This window comes from Larus michahellis, chromosome 1 (assembly GCF_964199755.1).
Source record: "Larus michahellis chromosome 1, bLarMic1.1, whole genome shotgun sequence".
NCBI classification, from domain to species: Eukaryota; Metazoa; Chordata; class Aves; order Charadriiformes; family Laridae; genus Larus; species Larus michahellis.
This window is the reverse complement of record NC_133896.1, coordinates 16,725,452-16,750,505: the sequence shown is the minus strand read 5'-3', so window position 1 is coordinate 16,750,505 and position 25,054 is coordinate 16,725,452. Positions and strand designations below refer to the sequence as shown.

General features: G+C 38.7%; 1 protein-coding gene across 1 annotated transcript in view; it reads right to left on the bottom strand.

Moving 5' to 3' along the window:
• The window catches only part of SLC2A13 (solute carrier family 2 member 13), a 165,494-nt gene that overhangs the window by 117,772 nt on the left and 22,668 nt on the right, over nt 1-25,054 (bottom strand). The window contains exons 2-3 of the mRNA XM_074583138.1: nt 17,122-17,281; nt 11,029-11,237 (exon numbers count right to left, since the gene is read on the bottom strand). Coding sequence (XP_074439239.1) covers nt 11,029-11,237; nt 17,122-17,281 — 369 coding nt within the window. The remainder of the gene's footprint in view (nt 1-11,028; nt 11,238-17,121; nt 17,282-25,054) is intronic.

Genomic DNA, 25,054 nt, shown 5'->3' with positions numbered 1-25,054 from the left:
TAGGTTTGCCAACACTAAATATTGGCCTGAAGTCAACTCTTTAAGGGGGGAACTGGATGCTTACTAAGTATGGCAGGGAAAAGGAGAAATTTTTCAAGCCTTCACCACCTTTAATTACAGAATAATTCTAAATGTAACTCACAATATTGGAGAAAAAATTATTTCTTCATTCATAAATCAACATGGCTGCATTGTGAGATAACTTTCTTTGACTAGATAACAACATTTTCCATATGACTTTTGGTAAATATTTGAATATCCATAGACACTGAACTACACTGGTTTTGAAACATTATTTCTTATTCAACAGAAATAGAAACATTCAAGTATGTACAGAATCAGAAAAAAAAAAAGTTCAAAACCACCATTATCCATGAATGCAGTATTTACCTCTGAACAATCACAGAAAAAAGCCATATACAAATTGACCACTACTAGAACAGTGGAGTGAGCCTTTCCTCACCGGAAAATGACATTGAACAGAATAGTGGTTTCCGGAGCGGGGCCGGGGGGGGGTGTGTGTGCGGGGAGTGCTAAAAATGACAAACAGCTTTTGGTGAAGGAATTGCTGTTGGTGGGTTTTTTCTTTGTCTGTTGAGGGGGTTGGTTTGGCTTTTTTTTTTTTTTTAAGCCAAAGGGAAACCTGAAACCCCTGGTGGAGAGGGACTGGTCTTACTGATGCTTTTTCAATTTTATTATTTTTTTTAATTTTGTTAATTGAGCTATTCAGAGCTTTATTTGTACAGATATTTCTAGAACATGACTGAAATACTGTTTAATATTTGTGAAAGCCACAATTTCCAAAGAGTTTATATTAAAAATTTCAAGTTTGCAATGCATTTGTTACAGCTTCACATAGAAAAATTCCGAAGTACTTTAACACTTAGAAAACAAATATGTCTAAGGAAACTGCAGTTTCCCTACAGACAACTGACAAGCAGAAAGAAAGTCTAAATTAATTAGATAAATTATTCATTGTGAATTATTCATGCAGCATTAGTTATCTCACACACACATGCGTCAACCATATAAACCCCCTCTAATCTACATGGACGTTTTCCAGGAGACAGTAATATTTTGGAATAGCAAATAGCATAGAAAACTTCCCAGAAAGTACTTCACTTGCAGAAACACCATAAGAAAAGTGTAAGCCCACAGACACAATCATTCAGATGACAACAAGGAAAAGGCAGAGCTCACCCTTCTATTCTGGAGTGAAATAACGCAAGGAGGAATCTCTTTCCTGGCTCTATAGCAAGACTAGCACACTGCTACACAGTTAGTGAGCCAACACTATGGCTTAAGGGATACCATTAAAAAAACCACCAAAAAGGAAAGCAGAACTCAAACTTTTTGCTGACCAAAAAATTATGAATGAAACACAATTCTGAACTGGCTCACCACTTGTAAAAATTATGGTTAAATAGAATTAAGGTGAAGAAAGAATCTGTTTCTTATGTCCTGGATAAAACACTAGATCTAAATACATATTCTGGTCAAATAGTCAACTAGGAAGTACTACACTATTTTTCATTTCTTTTCAAAAGGAAGAAATCCCAACAACTTGCTTTCTCAGCATATGGAAAGCCCAAGAATATTTGTGTATGAGAGCATTTGAAATGGATAGTTTGGGAGTCACAGCAGCAACATGCTCAGCAGCAAACTTCATTAAAGTACCCTTTCCCTTCCCTCCCCGCCCCCGCAAATCCATCTTCAGTCAAACAAAACACAATCCACACGTGGCAGCATGCCAACTGTGATAAACTTCACATTGGTTGATAAGATTTACTGAAATGCTCAGTGCATGAATACTTTGGATTAACTATGGAGAGGCATGCAAGGATAGCTGCTTATTCTGAACCAAACCCTTCAGGTTTGCTAGAATAATGAAGTGTCTTGAAAACAGAAGAGGTAAAAAAAACCCAATGCCATCATTTTAAAGGCAAGAGAAGAAGATGCGCATTGGAGAAAAATCAGGCAGACAATACCTTGGTGAAGGTCTCCAGAAAAAAATAAAGCCTGACTAGATTGCAGGAGCAGAATATGGCCTTATGTAAGAGAAATAAGCGCAAACACTATTTAAAACCCTTTTTCCTCCCTAATGGTTTCTTCCTATTAACAAAGTACTTCAATTTAAACAGGCTGTATAAACACTGTATTCACCTGACCACAGAGGCAAAGAAAAACTACTGCTGTTGAAGGATCATTAACATCTGGTGGGTGGATCAAGTTTTGCCCTTGTGCAAAGCCTGTCACCAAGCCAAAGGAGGCAGGAGAGGAAGAGTCAGCTCCGCACTGACATGGTTCTACAACACTGCAAAGCAATATTAATTAAAAAAAACCCAAAACCAACAAACAAACACAAAAAAAACCCCAAACCAAAACAAAACCTTTTTTAATTTAATTATTATGCTGAAAAGGCTGAAATGGGATCAATAGGTAAAGTTTGCTCAGCTACTTGTCTGTGGCATTTACATATAAATATTGTTATTAAAAACCTTAAATCCATTTTAGAGTTTCCACTCATCTTCACAAGGTCAGAGAGCAAAGAAGCTGCAAGATTGTCTCCAACTTTTGCCACAGAACCTGCTTTAAGAGCTAAATAATGAATCGTATTACTAAGCTTAGTGAAGTGTTATAATTATTCCTCAGCAGTCTAAAAAAAAGTTTCCCCCCTATGCCCATTAACATTTTCACACAACACTGTATATTTTGTCTGAATCCCTGCTGCATGTGAACAGGCAGCTCAAGTGGGAGCATTCGGCTTAGAATTGTGTATTCAGTGCAGATGCTGGATCCAGCAGGGAAACGATGAAGAACTAGGCCTTTTTTTTTTTTTCCTTTTTCTTTTTTTAATTAACTGAGCTCTTGAATACCATTAGCAGTTCTAGAGGCACCATAATTTTATTACTTCTTAAGTCATAAAAGTATCTTAAGAAAGACATACAGAAATAAAAAAAAGTAGATCCCTAATTTCAGATGAGAAACAAATACATCAGTGTAATCATTTTAGAAAAAAACAAAGGCCCAAAGAGCAAATTCTGCCATGAAGGCAGTGCGTGCCCATCTCTCGCACAAGAGTACAGAGGAAATTCAAAATTACCTTTCCTGTTTCTAACAGAACCAAGCTACCGCGCTCCAGACGTCCCCCCTCAAACCAAACCTGCTCTCCAGCACAGTGACTCCAAGGCTCTGAGTCCTGGTTTGGCCCATGGAGACCGAAGAGGCAGGAGCCTGGCCAGCACGACGGCAGCAACAGGTCCTTGCGCTGCAGGTTGGAAGAGGTTATCGCACCCACCGCCATTGCTGGCAAGGCTGGCCCGCTGCCAGACGCCTCAAGCTCCCCAAGCTCAATGTTGTAGCTTTTCTACGAGCAGATGTATTCTGCCCTTTCATTCCTATCCCGGCATTAAAATCATACAACAGCATTTACCAGCACAGGCTTCTCTCTCTGCAGCCCACCTCACTTCCTCGGGCTCCGTTCTCAGTGTAACAAACCTCGTGTGTTAGGGACAGTGTCTCCCACCACTTATTTTCTCTTCCATTCCTGTACTAAGGAACAAGTCTTACTACTTTTCAGAATAGGTTTGCCTCCCAACAAGGGAAGTACCACCTCCTTCAGGTCTTTTTTTTTTTTTTAATCTTCCCCCCCCGCCTTCTCTACTTCTAGTCTTTTCAGCTTGCTTCACTCCTTTACTATTATTCATGTTATGCACATCCATTTTTCTTTTTGTTGACCAAGAATATTCCCCCCAAGTCCTTCAAATTCACTTCTGCCAGGAGTCTTTAGTCCAGCTTTCCTAAAATCTCACAATTTTTGTGGTTTTTCCCCTAGACTGATTGGGAGGGAACTATTGTAAATGTATACAGTTACAAATGCTGTTTATAGTTTATGCTATTATATAGCAGACTTTTAATAACAAGCCCAGTTATACAGCTCAGCACTACTTCTAGAAAATCCAAGAAATGTGTCTAGCTTACAGCTTTCTAGAACTGAACTGAAATTGATGCCTAGAAGGCATGGAAATTGGGGCCAGAAGCCGATAGCTTCTAGAAACTGATCTAGTTCAAGGCAATTGGACAAGCTTGTTTAAATACAAAAAAAAAAAAAGTAGGTTTTGTGTTAAAGTAAAAAGATACTTTTCTTATAAATTTGAAGTACTGCAGCTAGCTCTAACAGATAATAAACATAAAAAAGACAGAGAATGGCAACACCTGAACAACCATCCAAAAATGCCTAATTTTGGCTGTTGATACTAAGAAAGAAAAATAAAATTTTTTAGTTAAATTTGCAGGAGAGGGTGTATAGGGATTTGTTTGGTTTTGAAGCACAAGTTACAAATTCTTAGTCCCCTGGACAGGACTGAAACAAAACACACTATCCTTATTCACAGCCTTTCCTTCAGTCAGTTTTTGCTTTAGAAGAACCACATTCCCTCATGAAAGGATGTCAATCCCTAGTCTTACTCTTCCAACATTGTTTTCCGCTCTGAAACACATGCTTTCATGAAACAGGTACCAGTTTCTAAACAAAGCATAGGGCGCAGCTGAATGTTGTGTGATGCACTAGCATTGGAGTGGAATCCAATGCTGCTTCCAGACATGTAGTCCCACAAGCAACCTCAGATGCAACCTCAGGAAGTCCCACAACCACGTAGTCCCACAAGCAGCCTCAGACAGCAGCAGTTAATACTACCTGAAGGTCAGCAAATTCAGCTTCAATCTGTGAATAAAGTCATTTGGCTTCAAACAAAATCATTATGCCCAAATTTATTTTTGAACTGGTAAGAGATGAAGTCTTTTTAATTTTCTTACATTTTCCAGACTTGTAGCTTGAATTTTCTGTAGGCTTCAGAAGCTGTGAACTAATATAAAGCTGATAATGCTGTCAATGGAAAGTTAATTTTACTTCCAGAAACTTCATACTGAATCTGAAATGGGGAAAAGAAACGAAAACAAACCAAACCCTCCTGCCTCACAGTGCTTCTCTATACTTACAAGTTTTCTAGAGTTTTGCTTTTTCCTGCCCTTTAGGACTACCATACACAAAATCTGTCTGGACTTCAGGCAAAGAAGAGTTTGTTCCAAAACATACATCTGAAGCAGTCTACCCCAAATAATTTGATCTTCAGACAGGCAATTAACCACCATTTCCAGGTAAGCATTCAATTTATGTCAGCACATTGAAAAATCAAGGTGAAAGATTAAGGGATTGGTTTTGGTCATAAGCCACTGAAGCAAGGCCAACTCCAAACACCCTGCCAGGTAAACACGCTAATACCAGGATTCCTAAAATATGCAAACATTCCAAAACTCACAGGCATGCAAACCGAAGGTATAAGCAGAACTCTAAGATACCAGAAACAAACTATTATTTTTAAAATATAGCAGTCATATTTCTATAAGAGGCAGAAAAACAATAATGTTTTTTATAAACTATACTTCTCAAAGATCATACTTGCAAGAATAAGTCAGCCTTTTAAAAGACTTTAAGGATAAAAGGAGAGCCAAAAATGTTAATCTCTCTCTTTATCAATTGTTTAATACAGTAATTCATACTTTCAATATTCCTTGCCAAGTTTTGTAGAAGGCTTTTTCTTTTTATCTGATCTCACACTGAATTGAGTTAGTATACTTTCTTAAGATCAAATGTCTCCATGTTTTATTTGCCTGCATTGCCTGCATTTTAAATTATCCAGAGGAATGCTTTTTTTATGGGTTCAACTCAAAACAAATTCCAACAGAGACATACACAGGAAGAATTTTTGTTCTTAAGGGAACAGACAAAGAAATAATTCAACATATCAAATGGTTAAAATACAAGAATGAAACTAAGACATTCCTTTCAAGTACCTCTTGCGTTGCCCACGCTTCCCACAAAATCCAAAGCAAAACCCACCTGGAACTGACCCTGGCACGTGGTATTGCCACAAGCAAGAATTTCAGGCTGACGTGACTACCAAACATATTGGATTTAGGGTTTTCTTGAATGAATTCTTAGTCCAACTCCTTTGTTTCTTTTGCCCCAAAGACTTCCATCTAATTTCTGGTTACAGGTAACAACAGTCACTTAATATCATAAAAGAGGAATTAACTTCAAATAGGACTTTAGTGCCTGGAAATGGAACGATTCAGAGTTCTGCAGAGCCCTACCAGAGCATCACAGTATTACCAAGTTTCATTAAATAAGATTCTAGCTGGTTTCCGATAATAATAAGCATGTCTATATCTATCTGAATACCAGGCATGTCAGGCAACAGCCTAGGATAAAAAGGACTCCCAGAAGTAAAGCAAAAATTATGATTAAGAATGAAAACACTGCAAGGGTCCAGTATGGCCCTAGAAAGATCTATGTCAAATGGTTCCAAAGCCATAGCCAGGAATACAAACATGTTAAAATATTACTTAAGAAGAAAGGTGCAAGAAATAGAAATACACTGGAACCAGGAAGGATCTCCTGCCTGATAATGTCCTATTCAAACTGACAGTTAGTTGGGTAAAGTTACAAGCTAAAATCTAATGGTAATGAGGTGATTTTACCTTTATATCATAACACATTTATCTCCAAGAGGGAAATACAAAACCTAAAAAAGGAGACTGACTCACTGATGCAGTAGGAAATTCAGCAAAGAAGTAAAGTGAGCCAATCCTACCAGAGTGAAAGAGTAGCATGGATACGTTTTTCTTGGTCTCACAAAAAAAAAAAAAGCTAGGCTATTACAAAAATTGTATTAAAAATAACAAAAGCACAAGAAAGTGTCTGATTTAGAAGCAGTGCCCATTTCATAACATTCTGGTACATACACAGAATGGTAGGTTAAACAATATTACAGTGTAATGATCAATTTTCTAAATCACTCAATGAATTTCACAGAAGCAGCATGTTTCCATGCACCACTGAGCCCCAGCAGTTTTACACAGCCAGAATTACTAACCATAACATGTGCAAAAGAGACATCTTCATGATCCCATGACACATACACATGGATAAGAACAGATAATGAAATGCAAAGGTCCACAGGCCGAGCAGATAAGGTCAAGAGTCTCAACCCTAATTCACAAGCTAGAGAAATGTGGGATAAATAGGGCTAGAGATTACGCTGCTCTCCTAGTGTAATTATGATCCATTACATATCCTTCATCTACAGAAAAATAAATGTCTGGTCTTAATGCAAATTATCTACATTTCGTCAAGATGCTAAGTTAGTACTATACTCATCACTACTGATTTCACGTGGAATACCACGCATCCTGGCACATCACAGCTCAGTATTGCTACAAGAGGGGCATGAGGAAAAGCCGTACAGTTTGCAGATGCTTTCGCCCAGAAAGACAGTACAAACTGGTACTTTTCGGTCGTTTGCTTTGAACATCGGAGTGTTGGATGCTATAATGATTTCTTTCCAGTTTGAAATGACCACTACACTGGCAGCCTGTAAAACTTCTACAAAAGGTATGCTAGATAGCTTTATTGTTATGCACAAAACTGACACATTAAATTCACTCCAAAGTGCTGGCTCTAGAATTAGCATCACAAATCCCACCCTCTAATTCACTTAGGAGCACAAGCTATTTCATCTATACCTGTGTATTAAGTCACTGTGCCAGTGCTTACCTGCATTGCTATGATTTGACTGCCTGTTTTTAACTAATGTGCAGTACAGAACCTCTGCCTTACCTGTACTAAAAATTACAATTCAGCAGCAGCGCAAGTCAGACATGTTTTGCTAGGAAGAGTCACCCCAGAATGCTCTCCCAGCAATGTCTTTGATCCTTCCCTTGGTTGCAAACCCCTTCTGACCATTCTCTCCCCTTTTCTCTCCCTTAAGGCTTCTGAGCCCGAGCACCAAATATGCTGAGAGCCACAGCATATTTGAAGGGGAAGGCCACTTCACACCTATAAGCTACTGTTCCCACAAGTCTTGGGGAGCTGTCTTCTTTCTAACATCTTCCTTATTAGTCCCTCTACCCTGCATTTTCCTATCACCACCTCCCTTTTGCACTACAGTGCCACCATCGGAGGGGTAGGGGGGTAACGTTAACAGCCGATGATTAGCTGGACTTAAATAAGATTCAACTTCTCTTGTAATGTTGCTGCAGAATGCAATGCCCTCTCCTTCACTTTACAAAATGCAAGGTTATAACACCAAAAGTCACACTGGGAGCACAGAACAGAGCACGCAAAAGCAGTATTCATGACTGACAGAAAAATGTCATTTGCATAACCAGTCATGGGGAAAGTGTTTGTCGAAAAGACACATCCTGATACCTACCAATCTGAAAATACTAAAATATAAGCTGCTAAGCAGTATCAGCAGCAGTGATTTGGCTGAATGTACTGGAAAGGATAAAGAAATGTGAATCATTCGCTTAACAGGTATCCCACATTGGTACAAAAGACTTCTGAAACAGAAGTTTGTTGCTGTAGGCATTTTTATTATTTTCAAGACAGAAACTGCTTGATGACCACGTGGAAAATGCAATGAACTTCTCTCCTTTTACGACAGACATTAAAACCAAACTTTTAAGAAAGTAGCTTAAAACAACACAGATGAAGTTCCCCTGTGATTCATTATTTCCGTGACAAGAATGGTTGATGAAACAGTTAGTTTTTAGTGTGGGACTGCAGAATATGTTACGGTTACATTCTGTTACTCCCTTGCAAAAGAGGAGTCAAACACAGGCTTATTTTCACTTCGAAAATTATGCCCTAAGAAACTGGCAAAGATGCTCATGTATCAATTAATGACAAAGAACACCTGTTATTTTTCAAGAAACGAAAACACAGGGAAGGAAAAGGCACTTTTACCTAAAGTAAGCCAGTTGATTTTCGATCTACAAAGTTATCTTTCTTTGAATGCCACATACACACACTGTGGAGTTTAGGGTCATTAAAGCTTTTTGTAAAACTGGAACGACGTCCAAAGTGTCTGATAGCAATTACTAATGTCATTTGTCATTGCTATTAACTAGTGTTTTAAAACATTGTCTGCCACAAATAGGAGAAATGAATACGAAAAGTACTACAGCAATGTATCAAACAAAAAAAAACAACCCTCCAACCAAAATACACAAAGCAAAATGAAATGCAAAGTCTTTTGCAGTCAATGCAGTAGCACACATTGAAGTTGTCAATACCTGAACACCTGGCAACAAAACCATGAACAGTAAGTTTCTTTCACATTACACATGCCAAATTCAATACTGAGGATCCAGACAACTCCTCAAGAAATCAAAGTAACTACAATTTAACACCACTTGTAAATACCACCTGTAAGTCATAGAAAGGTAACAAAAATAATGTATGTCTTGGTGCTGACACACAACATACCTTTTTATAACAACAAGGGCAATTATAACCAAGTTATAATGAAAAATGAGAGTGACCATAACTATCCAATGCCAATTTGCTAAGCATTTGTGGGACAGCATATACTTGTAACTACCCTCATTTTTTTTAATGCCCTTTGGTGACAACTCTGAAGCTGTGGAAAACACTGATTCTCTGTAACCAAGCTTTCTTCTAGGAATGTGCTTGATTTAACAAAACTCCAGTAACACAATAAGTTTTCGGGGGAGTGTGTGGGGAAAACCAAGAGATCCGCACACCCCAGTAAACCGACAACCTGATAATTAGCGTGCCTGTCCAAGCTACAAATGTACAGAGGACTAATTTAACAACTGAGCTCAAGTCAGTCCTTGTACATTTAGTTTACAAGTAGTGAAACAGCTGCATGGGGAAAGATTTGACAGGGAAAACAAGGTCATGCCTATAGCCCCGTGACTGAAAATAAGGGACTACATGGGCCAAACACCTGCTCCTTTTATTTCTACAAAGCACAAAAACTTTAATACTAGACATTAAGTCACTTCCCAGAGAACTGAACAGCCCAATCCCTAATCAGGATCAAGAACCTCAGCACAAGACTCTTAAACCCAAGCTGTTCTATGAACATCCACTTCAGCTTTTCATCAAATCACCTTCAATGAACTTCATTTCCCATCCCCCACTCCCCAAAGAACTGGACAAAATTATCCAAAACCTCAAAAACAGAATGGGTGAAAAAAAATCCAGCCCTGCTTCACACCAATGATGAGTATTTTGAAAATTGCTTCGCTAATATGTGTCAAATAACTTTTTCCAGATACTTAATTATTTATTGTAAGGCTCAAAATCAAACTCAATGAGGCAATGAGATTAGGCATTATAAAATGTTGAATCTCAATTTACACAGATATAAAATAACTTGCATTTTTCTTTCCACCAGCTCTGAGAAATACAGTATTTTCCTATCGATGTTTATGATTGCAAGAATTAAGATGAGCCTTACTTAAGAGCGTTGCTTGAGGTTCCCACGTTAATGCTTTCAGCACAAAGCAAAGGAAAAATATGTAGAGGACACAAAGTCAACGGAATGGTAATCTTGCTTTATAAGTACACACATGAAGTCCTATGGCATAAGGATACAAAAGGGTAAACAAAGGATTTGATTTAAATGCCTTATTCTCTTGGGGGCAGATGAAAAGGACTTTCAGAAGCTGCCTTTACTGAAGAAGAATCTCTATATTACATGCCTAGTTTTGTAAATCAAAGGCTACTTATCTAGAATATGGTCAGCCAGGATACGGCCTCTGGATAATTCAGGCATGTAAAATGCCTTCTGACCTCCCTAGTGTCTGCTTTGCCTTTTTTCACTGATGGAAGTATTTATTTCCACTCATCAAGATGTGCATTCTTAAACGGAGTACTTTTTTGAGTGCAATTCTCACATACGCGTAGGTGGTATAAACTTAGAATCTTACACAACTTCACTTTTCCCTCACTTAAGAAATCAAAACCTAATTTAAAACTGTAGGATCATAGAAACATCTGTTCATTTTTGAAGCTACCAGTATATGAAATATTTCAGACAATAGCAAAATAGACAAAAAAAAGCAAAATGTCAAGTTCCCCCAGGCTACGATTTCAATATTTCTTCTGATTTTTATCTCTTCATTCATAGAGAGGCTAAGAAGCATTCAGCATACCTGCTCCAACTTCTTTCTCTTCTTCTTCAATGTTGTTTTTGATACTGTCATACTCCTCATCGATTGCCTGATTGCCACGCATTTGAGACAGAATTCTCCGTGCTCTCTGAGTCTGGCCTTTCTGAATGAGCCAGCGGGGACTTTCGGGAAGAAACAGGAATCCGAGAAACTGTATAACTGCTGGAACGGCTGACAAGCCCAGCATGTACCTGGAAATAAACAAATAAATAAATAAATGCCTACAAAAACATGTTATGAGAAGGCTCAGTTACAGCTACTCAAGCTGTAATTTACAAGTCAAACCCTCCTCCCCTTGTATTTTTTATCACCAGAAGCTAAAGAACCATGTTCTGCAAGTATTTTAGACAACAGGATCTTCTCTTTCAATTCCAGGAAATCTCAAGGACATGTTGACTATTCTGCCACCACTGACCCTATAGCCACTGGTCCCAAGTACACCAAGTCGGACTAAATAAAAACCCTGAAATATTCCAGTAGTTTGGAGATCGACTACCCCTTCCGTGAAAATAAAAGAATGAACAGAAAGAGAAACCAAAGGCACAGAGAACAAATGGATGCTGCTGATGGCAAAAAATTAGACTGAAATCCCACTAATTGTTTTACAGACATATTAAAAAAAAAACAAAACCAAAACCAGCCAATGAAAAATGCTTAATTTTTAATTATATACATATGTATATGTAATACATATACACAGACATAGATGACCAAGCAATATGCCTCTTTTACTTTTGAAAATTTCTGACTATTAGCAGAAACACTGAAAAAAGTTAATTTCGCCAGCACAGCAATTTACACTACATCTTTTAGAGAGTCTGCTCTTACATCTTTAGCCAGAGCTGCGATGTTAAGTTTTAAATCAAAACTGCATTTGAGATGCCCCAGCGGGGTGTACTATATACAGCATTAAGGCTAGTTCTCTACTGAACAGAGAATTACCTCCAGCCAGAGAGCTATGCTTCCAGGGATCAGCACTGATGCCTGCGACAACATCCACAGATACCACAACGTGCTCCAGCTGAAGTGTGGGGAAAGACTGTGGAAGACCAGCATACCACCGACTTTCATGGGTGGTTCTGGTCTATACACGTCATATTTTTATATTTGTTCAATAAAACACTAACAAGAATAACAAGAATTGCAGAATAACATATAATTTTGTTCTGCTTTTTAAATCTGACCTTTTCCCATTTGCACTTCACTGAGATTTTTTTTTCACTTCCAATAAAGACTTTAAATGGTGCTAGTGTCACCTATACGTTACTGCAGTTATCACAGGTTTCACATCAGTGGTTGTAATCATTAAAACACCTTCAGAAACTAGCCCTCAGACTGAATTCTGAGGTAGTCTGTACGCATAAACAGGTTCACACCTTGACATCAATCAGGAGATTAAGGACATTTGCTAATCTCTCTTCTAGCTCCTCTCTTCATACCCCAGGATGCATGCTTTCACACAGATGATTCGGCAGTCTCTCACCTCGATGTTTTTATAAAGCATGCTATGAAATGAGATTGCTAATAGAGCAGGAAAGAGAGCACAACCATTAACGGAAACCTTGTTTCAGGGCAATGAACCAAATGTACTTGTCAAGCCCAAATGCATTTTGGATGAAAACAGAAAGAGACTTTCTTAGAGGCATTTGTAGATTTAACAAAGAAAAACACGAGCAGTACAACAGGGCAGAAAACCAGAGAATGCGGAAAAGAACACCCAAAAGGTAATGCAAAGAGTATGGCCATCCCAGGACAATGTGCATGCGGTACAGTCTTTCCATCCCCAAGCTGAGCCCTCGCCTTCTTCCTAAAACTAGCAAAAATTTCCAAAGGTCATACAAGTAAATCTGCCTCCAGAAAGAAATCTGTGAGCAAGTCTCTTATTTTCTAACACTTTAAGAATGGTATAGTTCATCATTAGTTAAAAAAATAAACAAAAGCAGAAGGGAGAAAATAAATTTAAATCACAAAGCTTGTGGAAGGATTATTAGTTGAGTAGTCTTCAGCCAACATACCTAACAAGTGTCACTAATTCACTATGTTCTCATTACTCATTCTCTAATGTTGCCATTCATTAATGTCCTCATTTCTTCCTATGCTTTTCCCTCCCCACAAACATTTTGATAGCTGTATACAGAATCACCTTTACACACACACCACTGAAGCTCACCAAATTGTATGTTCAATATCTGCATTACAGTGCTATTTAGAAAGCCTTCTCTATTTCAAGTGAAGAGTAAAACAAAACCATAGAGCTTAAAAACAGTCACTGTATTGTGTCAAACTGCAAGCGAAAGGATCTTTTAATGCATCTAAATAAACAGATTTAGTCCTTCACACTTGCATTACCTAATTTCTGCTCCTGCAAAGCCCTTCAGTCCCTTAAATGCAGCAGGGCCTCCAGAACTAAGCAGCTGGGTGCCTGCAATCATCTTAGGAGGCAAAATCAATTGAGGCTCCTGAAAGCTCGATCCAACCTGCTAAACCTACCAGTTGGACTCTATTGGATTGTTTACCACAGACAAGATAAAAAAGAAATGTACGGGAAGTGCTCGCTCACTCAAGTTAGTTTCCAATCGACATGTTTCTGGTCAAAGTCGAGTACAAGGAGCAGGCCAGAAGGAAAATGCTCAGTTAAGAGCATACATCCATTGCAAGTACAAGAGTTGTTGCAATTTTCAGATCAAGCAATTTTGATATAAACAATTTAGAGAAAAAGCAGGCAATTCTAGACATTTCATGCAGTGAGCCAGCTTTCAGAAATCTAATATAGTTCTTTCCTATACAGAGTACAAGACTTGGCATTTGAAGCCAGATGTCTAGCAGACCTGAAAAAATCCAGCATGAAATTTAATAAGTCTGCTGTAACTGTAACATTTCTGCTTCTCAGACATACTGCTGCAATACTATTAAGATGGCATTAGCAGGGTTTATAAAGCTAACCTGACATAAGAGTCAGGTTAAATATTTGTTTTCTGTGGTTTATTTTTAATTTAATATCCAGCATTTCCAAGAACAAGCAGAGCAGAGAAGTTCCTTATTGTTTTTTGTAGCACTCCAATGCTTAGCCATTCAGTCACTAAGAGCTACAATAATTGATGTAATTTTCCTTCTCATGTGATGACTCAGGAGTGAACATCTGTGATTTCTCCCCATGCGTTTGCTGGCCACTCTTTCCAGGTGACAGACGATCTGTACTCTTCCCTTAGGTTGCAGTGAACTAGCCGAGGACAGACAAGTACACAATCCCCTATTAACAACTCCAGCGTCGCAGCTGAGAATCTTTGGATCCCTCACCACTAGCATAGCCTCAGTTTCTGACCAATGCATTGTCAACAGCTTCACTTCACTTCGATCCACTCAATCCAGGACAGTACTTGTCAAGTACATAAAACATAGCATTACTGCCTTCGCAAAAGTTATCCAGCATGAGCCAGCAGGATGCAAGGAACAATTACTCCTCACTACTCAACACACTGTGCGGAATCTGGGAGACTGGGACCACCAACATGAAAGCAAGCTACAACCCAGGAACAGCAATAGATCACTAAGACAGTTGTGCAACTGGAGTGTATGACATAAAAGAAGAGGCTGAGAGAACTGGGTTTGTGCTGCCTGGAAAAGAGATGAACAAGAGGAGATCTAATTGCATCTTTCAGAACAGAAAAGGAGCTCATAGAGAAGACAAAGACAGATGAACACTGTGAGAGGACAAGAGTCAATAGTCACAAGTTGCAACAAGCAAAATTCAGATCAAAAACGAGGGAAAACAATTCTTCCCAGTGACAGTGACTGAACATCTGAACAAGTTGTCTTGAGAAATGGAAATGTCCATTGTTGGAGATATTCAAAAGTCAGCATCTCACACAGCTCTGATCAAACACCCAACCTCCTATCCTTGCTCAGTCCATAGGTTCTAAATTTTACTTTTCATTTTTTCAGTTCAGATAGGTTAAAAGGCCTGAGTTTAACAGAGTAGCTTATTTTTTGTTCCAAACAAAAGAATAAGTTACACCAATGCAGAAGTTCTCAGCAACAGTTTTGCAGCCTTTCAATGGGTGGGGGCCTCATTCCTATTTAAGCTATAGCGGCATACCAGAACACCAGTGTTTCACAAAAAGATGAAATCTACATTTGACAATGACTATTGCTTTCCACTTAATCTTCCGTTTTAGCAAAATATACTTAGAAACATACCAAAAGATGGTAACTTGTGTGTGTAACAAACTGAAATGATATTTTTCACTCAAATTATTATTTACGTGCAACTGTACTTCTCAATCTTATGTCACTGCTTGATGTGAAAACTGATACATCCTGTACCACACTGCCAGCTCTTTGACTGATCTTTTCCAAAGAAGCGCAGAAGTTTACTTTTGAGCTGCAAAAATTCAAGCTAGGGAATATCTTAGTTTATCTGAACAATTAAAAAAAAAAAAACCGAAAGCTCCAATAAGATCAATACTTGGCAGATACTAGCTTATATTTTTCTTCCAATACACTAGTATTTACTGAAACCCAGATTACAAACACATCCTTAGCATAACTGGCACTGAGGATCAAGTACTTCAGTTTGTATTTTACCTAGAAATACATTACTGCATGCCATTAACTTTTCTCAAAATTGAGCATACTTCTTTAACTCCAGAAGGGGATTAGCAACCCTATAAAACTAAGTTTTTCTTTCAGTGAAGGCTGTTTCTCCATTCTCTGTAAGCGGACACACAGTCTGTCAGAAAATGCAGCTGCATCATAATGAAAAGGTCATCAAAATCTTCACATAAAAACTTGAAATGCTATTTCATTTGAGCTAAAGTAACCAATGCATTTTCAGAAAGCACAAAATAGACCTAAAACTTAAAATTAAATTAAATTAAAATTAAACAAAATCAGCATGAAGTGACTTTTTTCTTGATGTCAAAACGTGACATCTTTTTACGAAAGGGACAAAAGAAACAGTAGTATGGACAAAAAGTAAAAACTCAAACTCTTGAACCTTCAGCCATACACAAATTAAACCATGGATTCATTAAGAAGAAAACATTTACTTTTTGTTTTAAGTCAGATTTCTTTAGATACTATAAAAAGATCAGCTTCTAAATTCTTCTATGTACCAAGTCCCAGATTAATTGTTCCTAACTTAAACCTCAAATGTCGGCGCACCTAGAAATCCCTATTCAGCTCCATTAGAAGCCAGAGTACAGAATAATATTTATGTTGCAAGCTTTTGGGAATGGGAGGAGGATCCTTCAAATTAGAATTTTCAAACAGCACAATGATTCCAGGCTATAGCAACAGAAACCGAAGGCTCTACAACAACATACGTCTCTTTCCCAAGAGCGTTTCAAGAGAAAATCACACATAATTAAGCACAAGTTTCCAGAAATTGGAATGTACAGTATAAGTTATTCCTCCTACACTTTTCTGTTAATTATTTTTTCAAGTCAGCATTGCTAGTAAAATACTGAGCCACTGAAATTTCTCATCAATCTCAAATTACACACCACTATAAAGACAGTAGGTATAAGGCTGCAGTCCAGAAACACTTAGCAATGTCTACAAGAACACCACAATATCCAGAAAGTACAGTAAAACAGATTCATATTATTCTATAACCTAAACTTTTAACTACAAAGTTATGCTACAATATCCTTCACTTCAATTCTGATTGGATTACTACTGCTCAGATTAAGACTATTTGAAATACACCTGTATTTTGCACATACAGCATTATACTTAGTGGAAATTTGTTTTTTGAAAAATCAGCATATAATTATGCTAAATGCAAAAGGCAAGCTACTTTCATAAACATCATGACAATCATTCAAGCTTGTTGATGCATATTTATTGCTCCTCCATTTTAAAGTTTAGCAAAGTCAAAAAATACTGTGAATATTGAGCCTAAGTGGAAGCAGTATGGATATCATTTAGCAAGAGTTAATTATTAAAGTTCCATTTCAGCATACAGTTTTACCACTTTATATGTAAACTCTATTTTACCATGAAGAACTAGAATAGCTGTCAACGAAATCACGACCGTGGCAGTTTTGCTTTTAGAAAGGAAGACTCACAAACCTCCATCCGTCCTTCGCGAGGTAGCTGAAGAGTCCATCGACGACACTTGCAAAAAACTGCCCCCCAGTGATGAACAGAGTGTTAATGGTGACTAATCTGCCTCTTAAGTGTGGAGGAGCAACTTCTGCGATGTACACTGGCACAGTCATAGATGCTACACCTACAAGAATAAATTAAATTACAGTTATAAAATCAAAAGAGATACTACATCCCTTTTACATCATGAAATATTACACCATTTAAATGGAACAAGCTGGAAGAATTTTATTTCCAGGTCTGGAAAGATGAAAAGAAGGAAAATGCACCTAATGAACTCTAGAAGCATACCCATGGGCGCACACACTGGTTGCTAGCGACTGTATTGCAAGTTCAAAGTTTGATGTAATGATAGAAGGAATAACTCACTTCATTTCACATTGCATGTATACTAAGATTAAATAAAAAGCATAAGTGTATTTATAGTTTTGAAAAAAAGAGATTCTACGATCCAAGTAAGCACACATAAGTCAAAGTGACTAACTGAAGATGCCAAGTGCTCACAGCTCTGAGTTTGAACAGAACTTTAGCATGGTTTCCACCTCCAAGAAAAAGCAAGGCCAAGCATCATCATCATTATTATTATTATTGTTTTATTATTGTGTAATTTCATTATTGTTATAAGGAACGCATTGTTTCTTGACTTGGTTTGTAAGTATTCCATATGCAATGCTAAAAACTCTACCACCATAAGGAAGCAAGGACTGAAGCTAAAGCACAGCTGCCTTTTATTCTGTCTTAACACTGGCAGTATTTCCTATGAGTTATGCGATGGCTCTAAATGAGCCATTTGTGCAAAAGACAAAAATGCCCATGTGGAACACACACAGGAGCACGCACAAACACAAACTGTAAAAACAGGAGTTCAACAGCATATGAAGAGCAGAGTCGGGTGCGGTACATGCTTTGGTGGTGGCCAAATCCACTAACGAAACCGCACTCTCATTTCAAGGAAATGTATATCCCTATTTCCTTAAGAGAACTAGCAGTGACAACCAACAGCAATTTCTTTTGTCATTAAAACTGAAAGCGCATAGGTAGCACACAGACAAAAAACACATTTCGACTGAAGCCAGCTGAGATACAAGGCGAGCACAGTGAGCACAGCCCAGCAGCAGCAGAGACATCACATCTTCCATCCTGGGGCAGCTCCACCGGGTCCCACCGACAGCTCCACACCAGCATGGGCCACTGCCGCAAGCCCAGCAAGAAATGGGGTCACCTAAAGGCATGCCAATGCTCGGCCACTGTTTCTTAGGTCGTGTCATGGCAGAAAGGCTTCGTCATAAAATGGCGTAGGCTTCGGCTGGCACCTCACCGCCTAGCTGACTCACCGAACTAAGAGCACAAAATCGTCTTTAGCAACAAGGTTAGCCTGACAGAACTCCTGCAAGCCTCCAAAACCTCGAGCGAGGAATATAGATTGTTTAATAATAAAATGGCATCAGCAGATCCTTTGTTACGACAGGTAAATGCTCGCAGCAGCCTCTCAGCATGACAACCCAGTTAGCTCCTGGCAGAGCCTCCCAGGACCCGCCAATGCCTCCTCCTCCCATTGACCGAGCAGCCCACACGGAATGAAAACAAAAAACACCACATAAAAGTGTCAGGAAGCAAAAAAAAAAAAAAAAAACATTAAGAATTTATTCAACCTTTTCTCAAAACCAACCAAAACGCACCAGGGAAAAATGCATTCAAATAGCCCTTTGCATGTTTGATAGAGAGGCAATTTTTCAAACGCAGTCCACCATTAGTGATATTTCCCTCACATCAGCATTTGAACCAATTATAATTAAAGCGATGTAGACAGCGCACATATAAGGGAAAAGCCTTTATGAGAAAGCACAGGAGCACATCCGTCTTCTGCCAACTGAAGCCACCGAGGAGCCACGCGAGGTTCATGGCGGGGTGGAGGGGAAGGGAAGGGCCCTGCGGCAGCGGCAGCCCTGCTCCGAGGAGGCTGGGCCGTCCCGCTCCCCTGACACCCCCTCTGCCTCGGGCACGCCACCCCACACGTTCAGGCTGCTTCTTCCCCCACCGCAGCGTGGCCATCTTCCCACTGGAAGGACAGCCAGCTCCGTGGGGCCAGGCCCAAAGCCCCGTGCCACAGTCTCTGCCTGCAACGGGCAGTAGAGGCTTAGGAAAGGCTCAACAGCAAAACGAGCAACAAATTATCCCCCTGCTACACTCTAAACAAGCTTCTGTTAATCACCAGGTTTGGGAATTCGAGACTCAATGGACCAGACGTTTCACACCTCTCAAGGGTTTTTTGAGGCCATTCTTTGCTCTCCACTACTCTATTTAGATCATTCATCACTACAAAGCCATAGTAACTCAAAGATGGTGGGGGGGGAAGTCTGCTTGCCAGTGGCTATTCTGTCATTTGGCCCATAAACACCTCCCCTGCTGTTTGCAAGAGTAACATGGAAACGAGAGAAGATGACTAAATGCAGAGCAGCAGGAATGACATGAGAGACCAAGCCCTCCAACGTGGAGCTGACAGGTACAGAAACAGAACAGAGACTTGCGTAAGTACAGGGAAGAAAAACAGGGTTGTGATTCTGTCTTTCGGGGACACAAAGAGAAAACTGACCTTCCATCTTCCTCCTGGAAGCTACTGAAATTCAGTCCCTAGCATTCATCCTCCCCCGTGCCCTGCAAACATGGATACGGTTAAAAGCTTTAGAAAATAACACATAGTCCCAAGAAGGTTATCTTTTAAATAGATAATCACTAGTGCAGCTAGTTTGAGAGGTAAAGATGGCAGTATCTCTATGTGGATTTTACTGGAAGGCAGTTAGAAAGATAGGCACAATCAAAAACAATATACACTCTGTAAAAAAGCTACCTTTTCCCCCCCCCTTCAACTTTTAATGAAGGGTGATTTTACACAGGATCTGCAGAGAAATCTTGTCCAAAACATGCCAGCCAAATCTGCTTCTCAGGCATCCAAAAACCAGAGCCACGCCATTGATCAGACCAACAGCTAACACCAACGTTCAGCGCACACCACCAGTGCCGGGACACTGCTAGAACCACGGTTAGCCCCAGCTAACACAACAGTTGCCATTTACAGGTAAAACTAAAGCCTGCTGCTGTAACATGAGGGTAGTGTGAAGGTTAAAACATGTTTGTGAAGTGTCTTGAACAAGAGGCACCATGACAGGAGGAGGCTTATTCCTTCTGTGGCGTTCTTGACACAAAGTTAATGACTACAGGCGTTAGCAGGGCAAGGGGAAGCTTGCACACCTCAACAAGCTAGCCAACGGTACCAGCTATTCAGCTGGCATTAATACAGTAGTTAACATTATTTATTATCAAACCTACAATGAACAGTATGTGATCTTTTAGGAAAAACTAAGGAGCTGGAGTATTAGTTCAAAATTACACTGAATTGTTTAGATTGAAAGGGACATTTGGAGATCATCTAGTCCAACCCCTGTTCAAGTTAGAGCAGATTGACCAGGACCATGCTCAGTTAGGTCTTGACCATCTCCACAGGTCGATATCCAACCAAAATGATTCCGTGGCTTCCATGTCAGCTTTCTCACCCTGAGACTCTTCACAATGTTGCTGCCAAAACCAGCCTTTTTAGCTTTGTACTCAAACCTTACTTCCTCTACTGGGTTTTCCAAAACCTGTAGGTTCAAAACATATAAACAAAAACCTCAGTTTAGAAGATAAATTTGTGTTACATATTTCCAGTTATCACTTAGATATCAAAACATATGCTTTGCTACTCCGAGCCTGAAACAGAGTGCAGCAGGAGGTCTCAGGGAACGGGAGGAGGTAATTAGGAAACCCTCCCCAGTTTGACTGGCTGCCCTCCAGAAAGCATTCACACAGAAAAGCAAAGTTCTTGGGGAAAAAAAAAAAAAACCAAAACCAAAACAAAAACACCACGGCTTTAAAAAGCTATTCTGAAACAGCTCAAAGTAAGCAAAAAAATCATACTACCTCAAGGAAATAATGTCTGAGATTCTATAAAGTTTTTTACATTACAGATTTGCTTTCAATTGCCTTAGATGGCATTAATGTTTTCCTCCTCTAACTTCAATTTAAGACACACTAGAACACAGGAGAGTAAGTTCTTGTGAAAAGGCACAGTTGGAAGCAAGGCATTAAATGTTAATCAACTATAAAAATCTCTAAAATACATAACCAATATTCATTATGTAGTTATTTAATATATAGGTATTAAAGAAATCTGAAAACAAAGAACAGCTTTCCTAGCAAAATAAACATGACTACAATGTAATCTTTCCTTAATCTTTCATATGAGAATGCTTTCATTTACACTTAGATGACACATTCTAATATGCTCTCACTGTTAAATTGCTCACACTAAATAAAAGATTCTTGCTGCAGGCAAGTATATTACTACCTAACTAATAAAGCCGATAAGTGACAAGACGTGAGGAAAAGAAAATTAAAACAATTAACTGGAAACCTGTCAGAGAAAGTTTAAGCTCCACATTGTGCACCACAGCTATGAAATGTGAGAAAAGAGAGCAGGCAAGCCCAATCTTTATCAACTTGAGTAACCAGGGCATTAACCTTCTGCTCTCATTAAAGAATACAGTTCAGAAAAAAAAAACTATAATAGAAGGTTCCTTAAATTCAGACCACAAAATGTATCTAATTATTATATGGGAAGCAATAGATGACAGAATGGACTTAAATCATTATTTTAAATGTTTTTTCACTTCTAAGATCACACAGGAGAATAATTACAAGAGCTGCTACTATAATCTCCAGACTTACCATTGGAAAGCAGAGACAAGAGAGCACATAGCTCAATTTTAAGACAATCAATAGAAAGCAGGTGTGAAAAGGCATCACATTAGCAACCAGAAAGGTATTTTCGGTATGAATTCATAAGCATTATAAAGAATACATTAATAAGTTCAGCAATGAAGTCAACAAGCCTACTTGACAGGAGAAACAAAAAGGTCATGAAGGAGAACTCCTATGATAATTAGGAGAATTAAAAATACATTTTAAGAACTGAGATTAAGGTATCAAAACGAAAGGACTAAAGAAAGAACCCAAGTTCTTGGGAATAAATACTAGGGAGATGGAATAATTTTAAAGACTTTTTGCAAGATCAGGTGGATATAAACATATCCTGTAAAGGCCAGGACTTCCTCTACGGCTCCAGTCATGTGTCTAGCAGACATGAGGGAAGGTGCGTCATAAAAACAGATGAGCAAAAAAAGCTGAAGACAGGATACGAAATGAGACGCACTTCTACTCCTAGCATAATAAAAAAGCTCCAAGGTAGCAGGGATGTAAGTGCCAGTCATTTCACTGGTGTCAACCAAAAACTAGCGTCAGGAGCAACAAAAACATTGGGAAGGATTCCTGACAATTTTTTGTTGTTGCTGTTTAGATTACTACCCACGAGGTTCATAAATACAAGAGAGGTGGCAAGACCTGGGCAACTTTAAAGAAAACGCGCGCAACCCAATCGGCCTTTCATGCTTAGGCATAAGGAGGACTGATGGCTAACTAGAAGTGCTAAGGAGGCACGTCCACAAGCTGGTGTCTCTTTGCATCATGGTTCTGTCCCTCCTTCCCTCCAGCTTGTGCTGACCCTTTGTATCAACACCAGGTAAACCAGGGAATACAACCAGCTAAAAGGATATCCACCTGCCCATTAAGGGTTTGGTGTTTTTTTAGCTCTCAAACTGTTCACAATGAAATGAAAAGCCTGTACTGGCCCACAGGCAGGACTACATATGATAACGGAGACTGGCACAAATTGCCATGGGACTCCAGACTGTCCAGTTGGAAACCAAATTCAGGATGTAAAATAATCACAAAAACAAAAAGCAAAGATATCCTTGATCCTATTTCAGAGTCCAGCGACTGAGCCATTAATCTCTATTAACAAAAAAGAACAGTCACAGCTCATTACAGAAATCTCTATTGTTAGGATTTCCAAATAAACAGGCAGAAAAAGAAGTTACTAAAACATTTCCTTTCAGAATACTCACGGGAATGAGTCTTTCTTCACTAACACATAAAGCTGTACTGAGAAATTAACCAAGGTAATAGTTTTGTTTTTTCATGTATCAGAATGAATTTGTAAGAGCAAATTTTCATTAAAAAGTTAAACTTTAATGCAACCAACTTTAAAGTTCACTTCATTAAGAAGCTGCCCATAGTGGTTTGTACTACTTGTAAGGATTCCAAGCAGCTTTAGAATGTGGTTCCACAGATGGAGAGGCAACCTGACGAAGAAGCAGGTTTATGGCAAAGAGAATCACGAATTAAATATTAATAAACAGCTTAATAGGGATTGTTATGCTATGAGAAAGTCTGAATATGAATTTAAGGTTTGGCTGTTGTTGGTTGGTTAGTTGTTTTGTTTTTTTAAATCAAATACTAAATTCCAAAAGGGGCAGAGGGAAACTTGCCAAGCTACAGCTGAACATCAGGCTAACGTTTTCTTCCAGAACCCTGCAGGAAATCTGATAAACTTCTTACATCTTGGATATTGGACATACAATCTAAATTTAGTGCCTTGAAACACTATTGATCCCAGAAGTACATCAGATTATACAGACAAAGAGACTTTCATCAAGTATTTTCTCTCAGTTGTGTTCCCACAAATTATACTCTAAGGTTTTTACTTTATTTCTAACAAAAACTGCATTCTTGCCAACCAATAATTTCAGAACATTGCTCACATCTGAGCAGCAGTATTCACGGATAAGGGCAACACACTGGTTAACTTTTTGAAAGAAGTGACAAGTTCCACAATAATTTTATATTCTTTACTGTCAACGTCAAGAAGAATCCATTTAAGTAGTTTGTGGAGAGAAGAATGTCTATCATTGACAAAATAGATACATTTTAACTGTCAAGGATATTCATTTTAAAAGACCATTAGCTTTCACACACACACATACATCAGCAGTCAGCCACTGCTATTCTACAGATAACTTTACAACATATTTTAATTATACGGCTCTATCTAAACAAAAATTAAGACTTTTCATAGTCTTGTCGTAGTCCTTTTCTGCTGTTACAGTTAACACTTCAGTTTTCAGTAGTGACAGTGAGCCTAAGGAGCTACTAGAGTGCCTCATTAAACATGCTAACAGGAACTACTTGAGAAAGCAGTGCATTTGAACACTGTTCTAAGTACACTAACCACTTCCCTAGCAGATAAAACCAAAGTCTTCATTGAAACAGCTTGCGTTTGAGTGTGAACATCAAGGGAAAGCTCAAGTACCCTCTAATATCTAGGCTTTCCACCCACTGCACATATCTACTACAGGCATTATCAGGAGTTTATAACTGGTTACTGAAAGTTATTTGAAGGATGACTGACAGCACACTTTCCTATTTCAGTCTCTTCCCTACATCAAATTAGTAGAAGTCCATTTCTTAGCAGTGGCACAACTGTACTTGGCTACAGCACAGCTCTGAAATAACTAAGGGCAAGTGGGACAAACCACCACCACTAAACCCACATTGCTTTGTAAGAACATAAATCACAGTAACAGGCAGATTTGGGTGTATCTCCTCTAGATTGGACGTCCAAAGTCAACAGACTTCATTAGTCTTGTATTTTATTTAAACACTAATTTATTAAATCAGAGAGAGAGCTGGTTCATCATAGTTAAAGAACCTGTACGGTGCAACATTTAATATTCTAAGTAACTGCAGATCTTTATGTCTCTATCTAGCCACTAGCCCAAACCAGAGTGAACAGTATCATAATTAGTGCCAAAAACCTGCATTACTATATGGCATCCAACTGCGGAACAGTCCAAGGCCCAGAACCATCTGAAGAAAAAGAAATTAAGTTCCTCACTAGTTGATATTGCTTCAAATTTATACAACAATCACATCTTAATGAGCCTGGATGAATAATTCCTTCTGT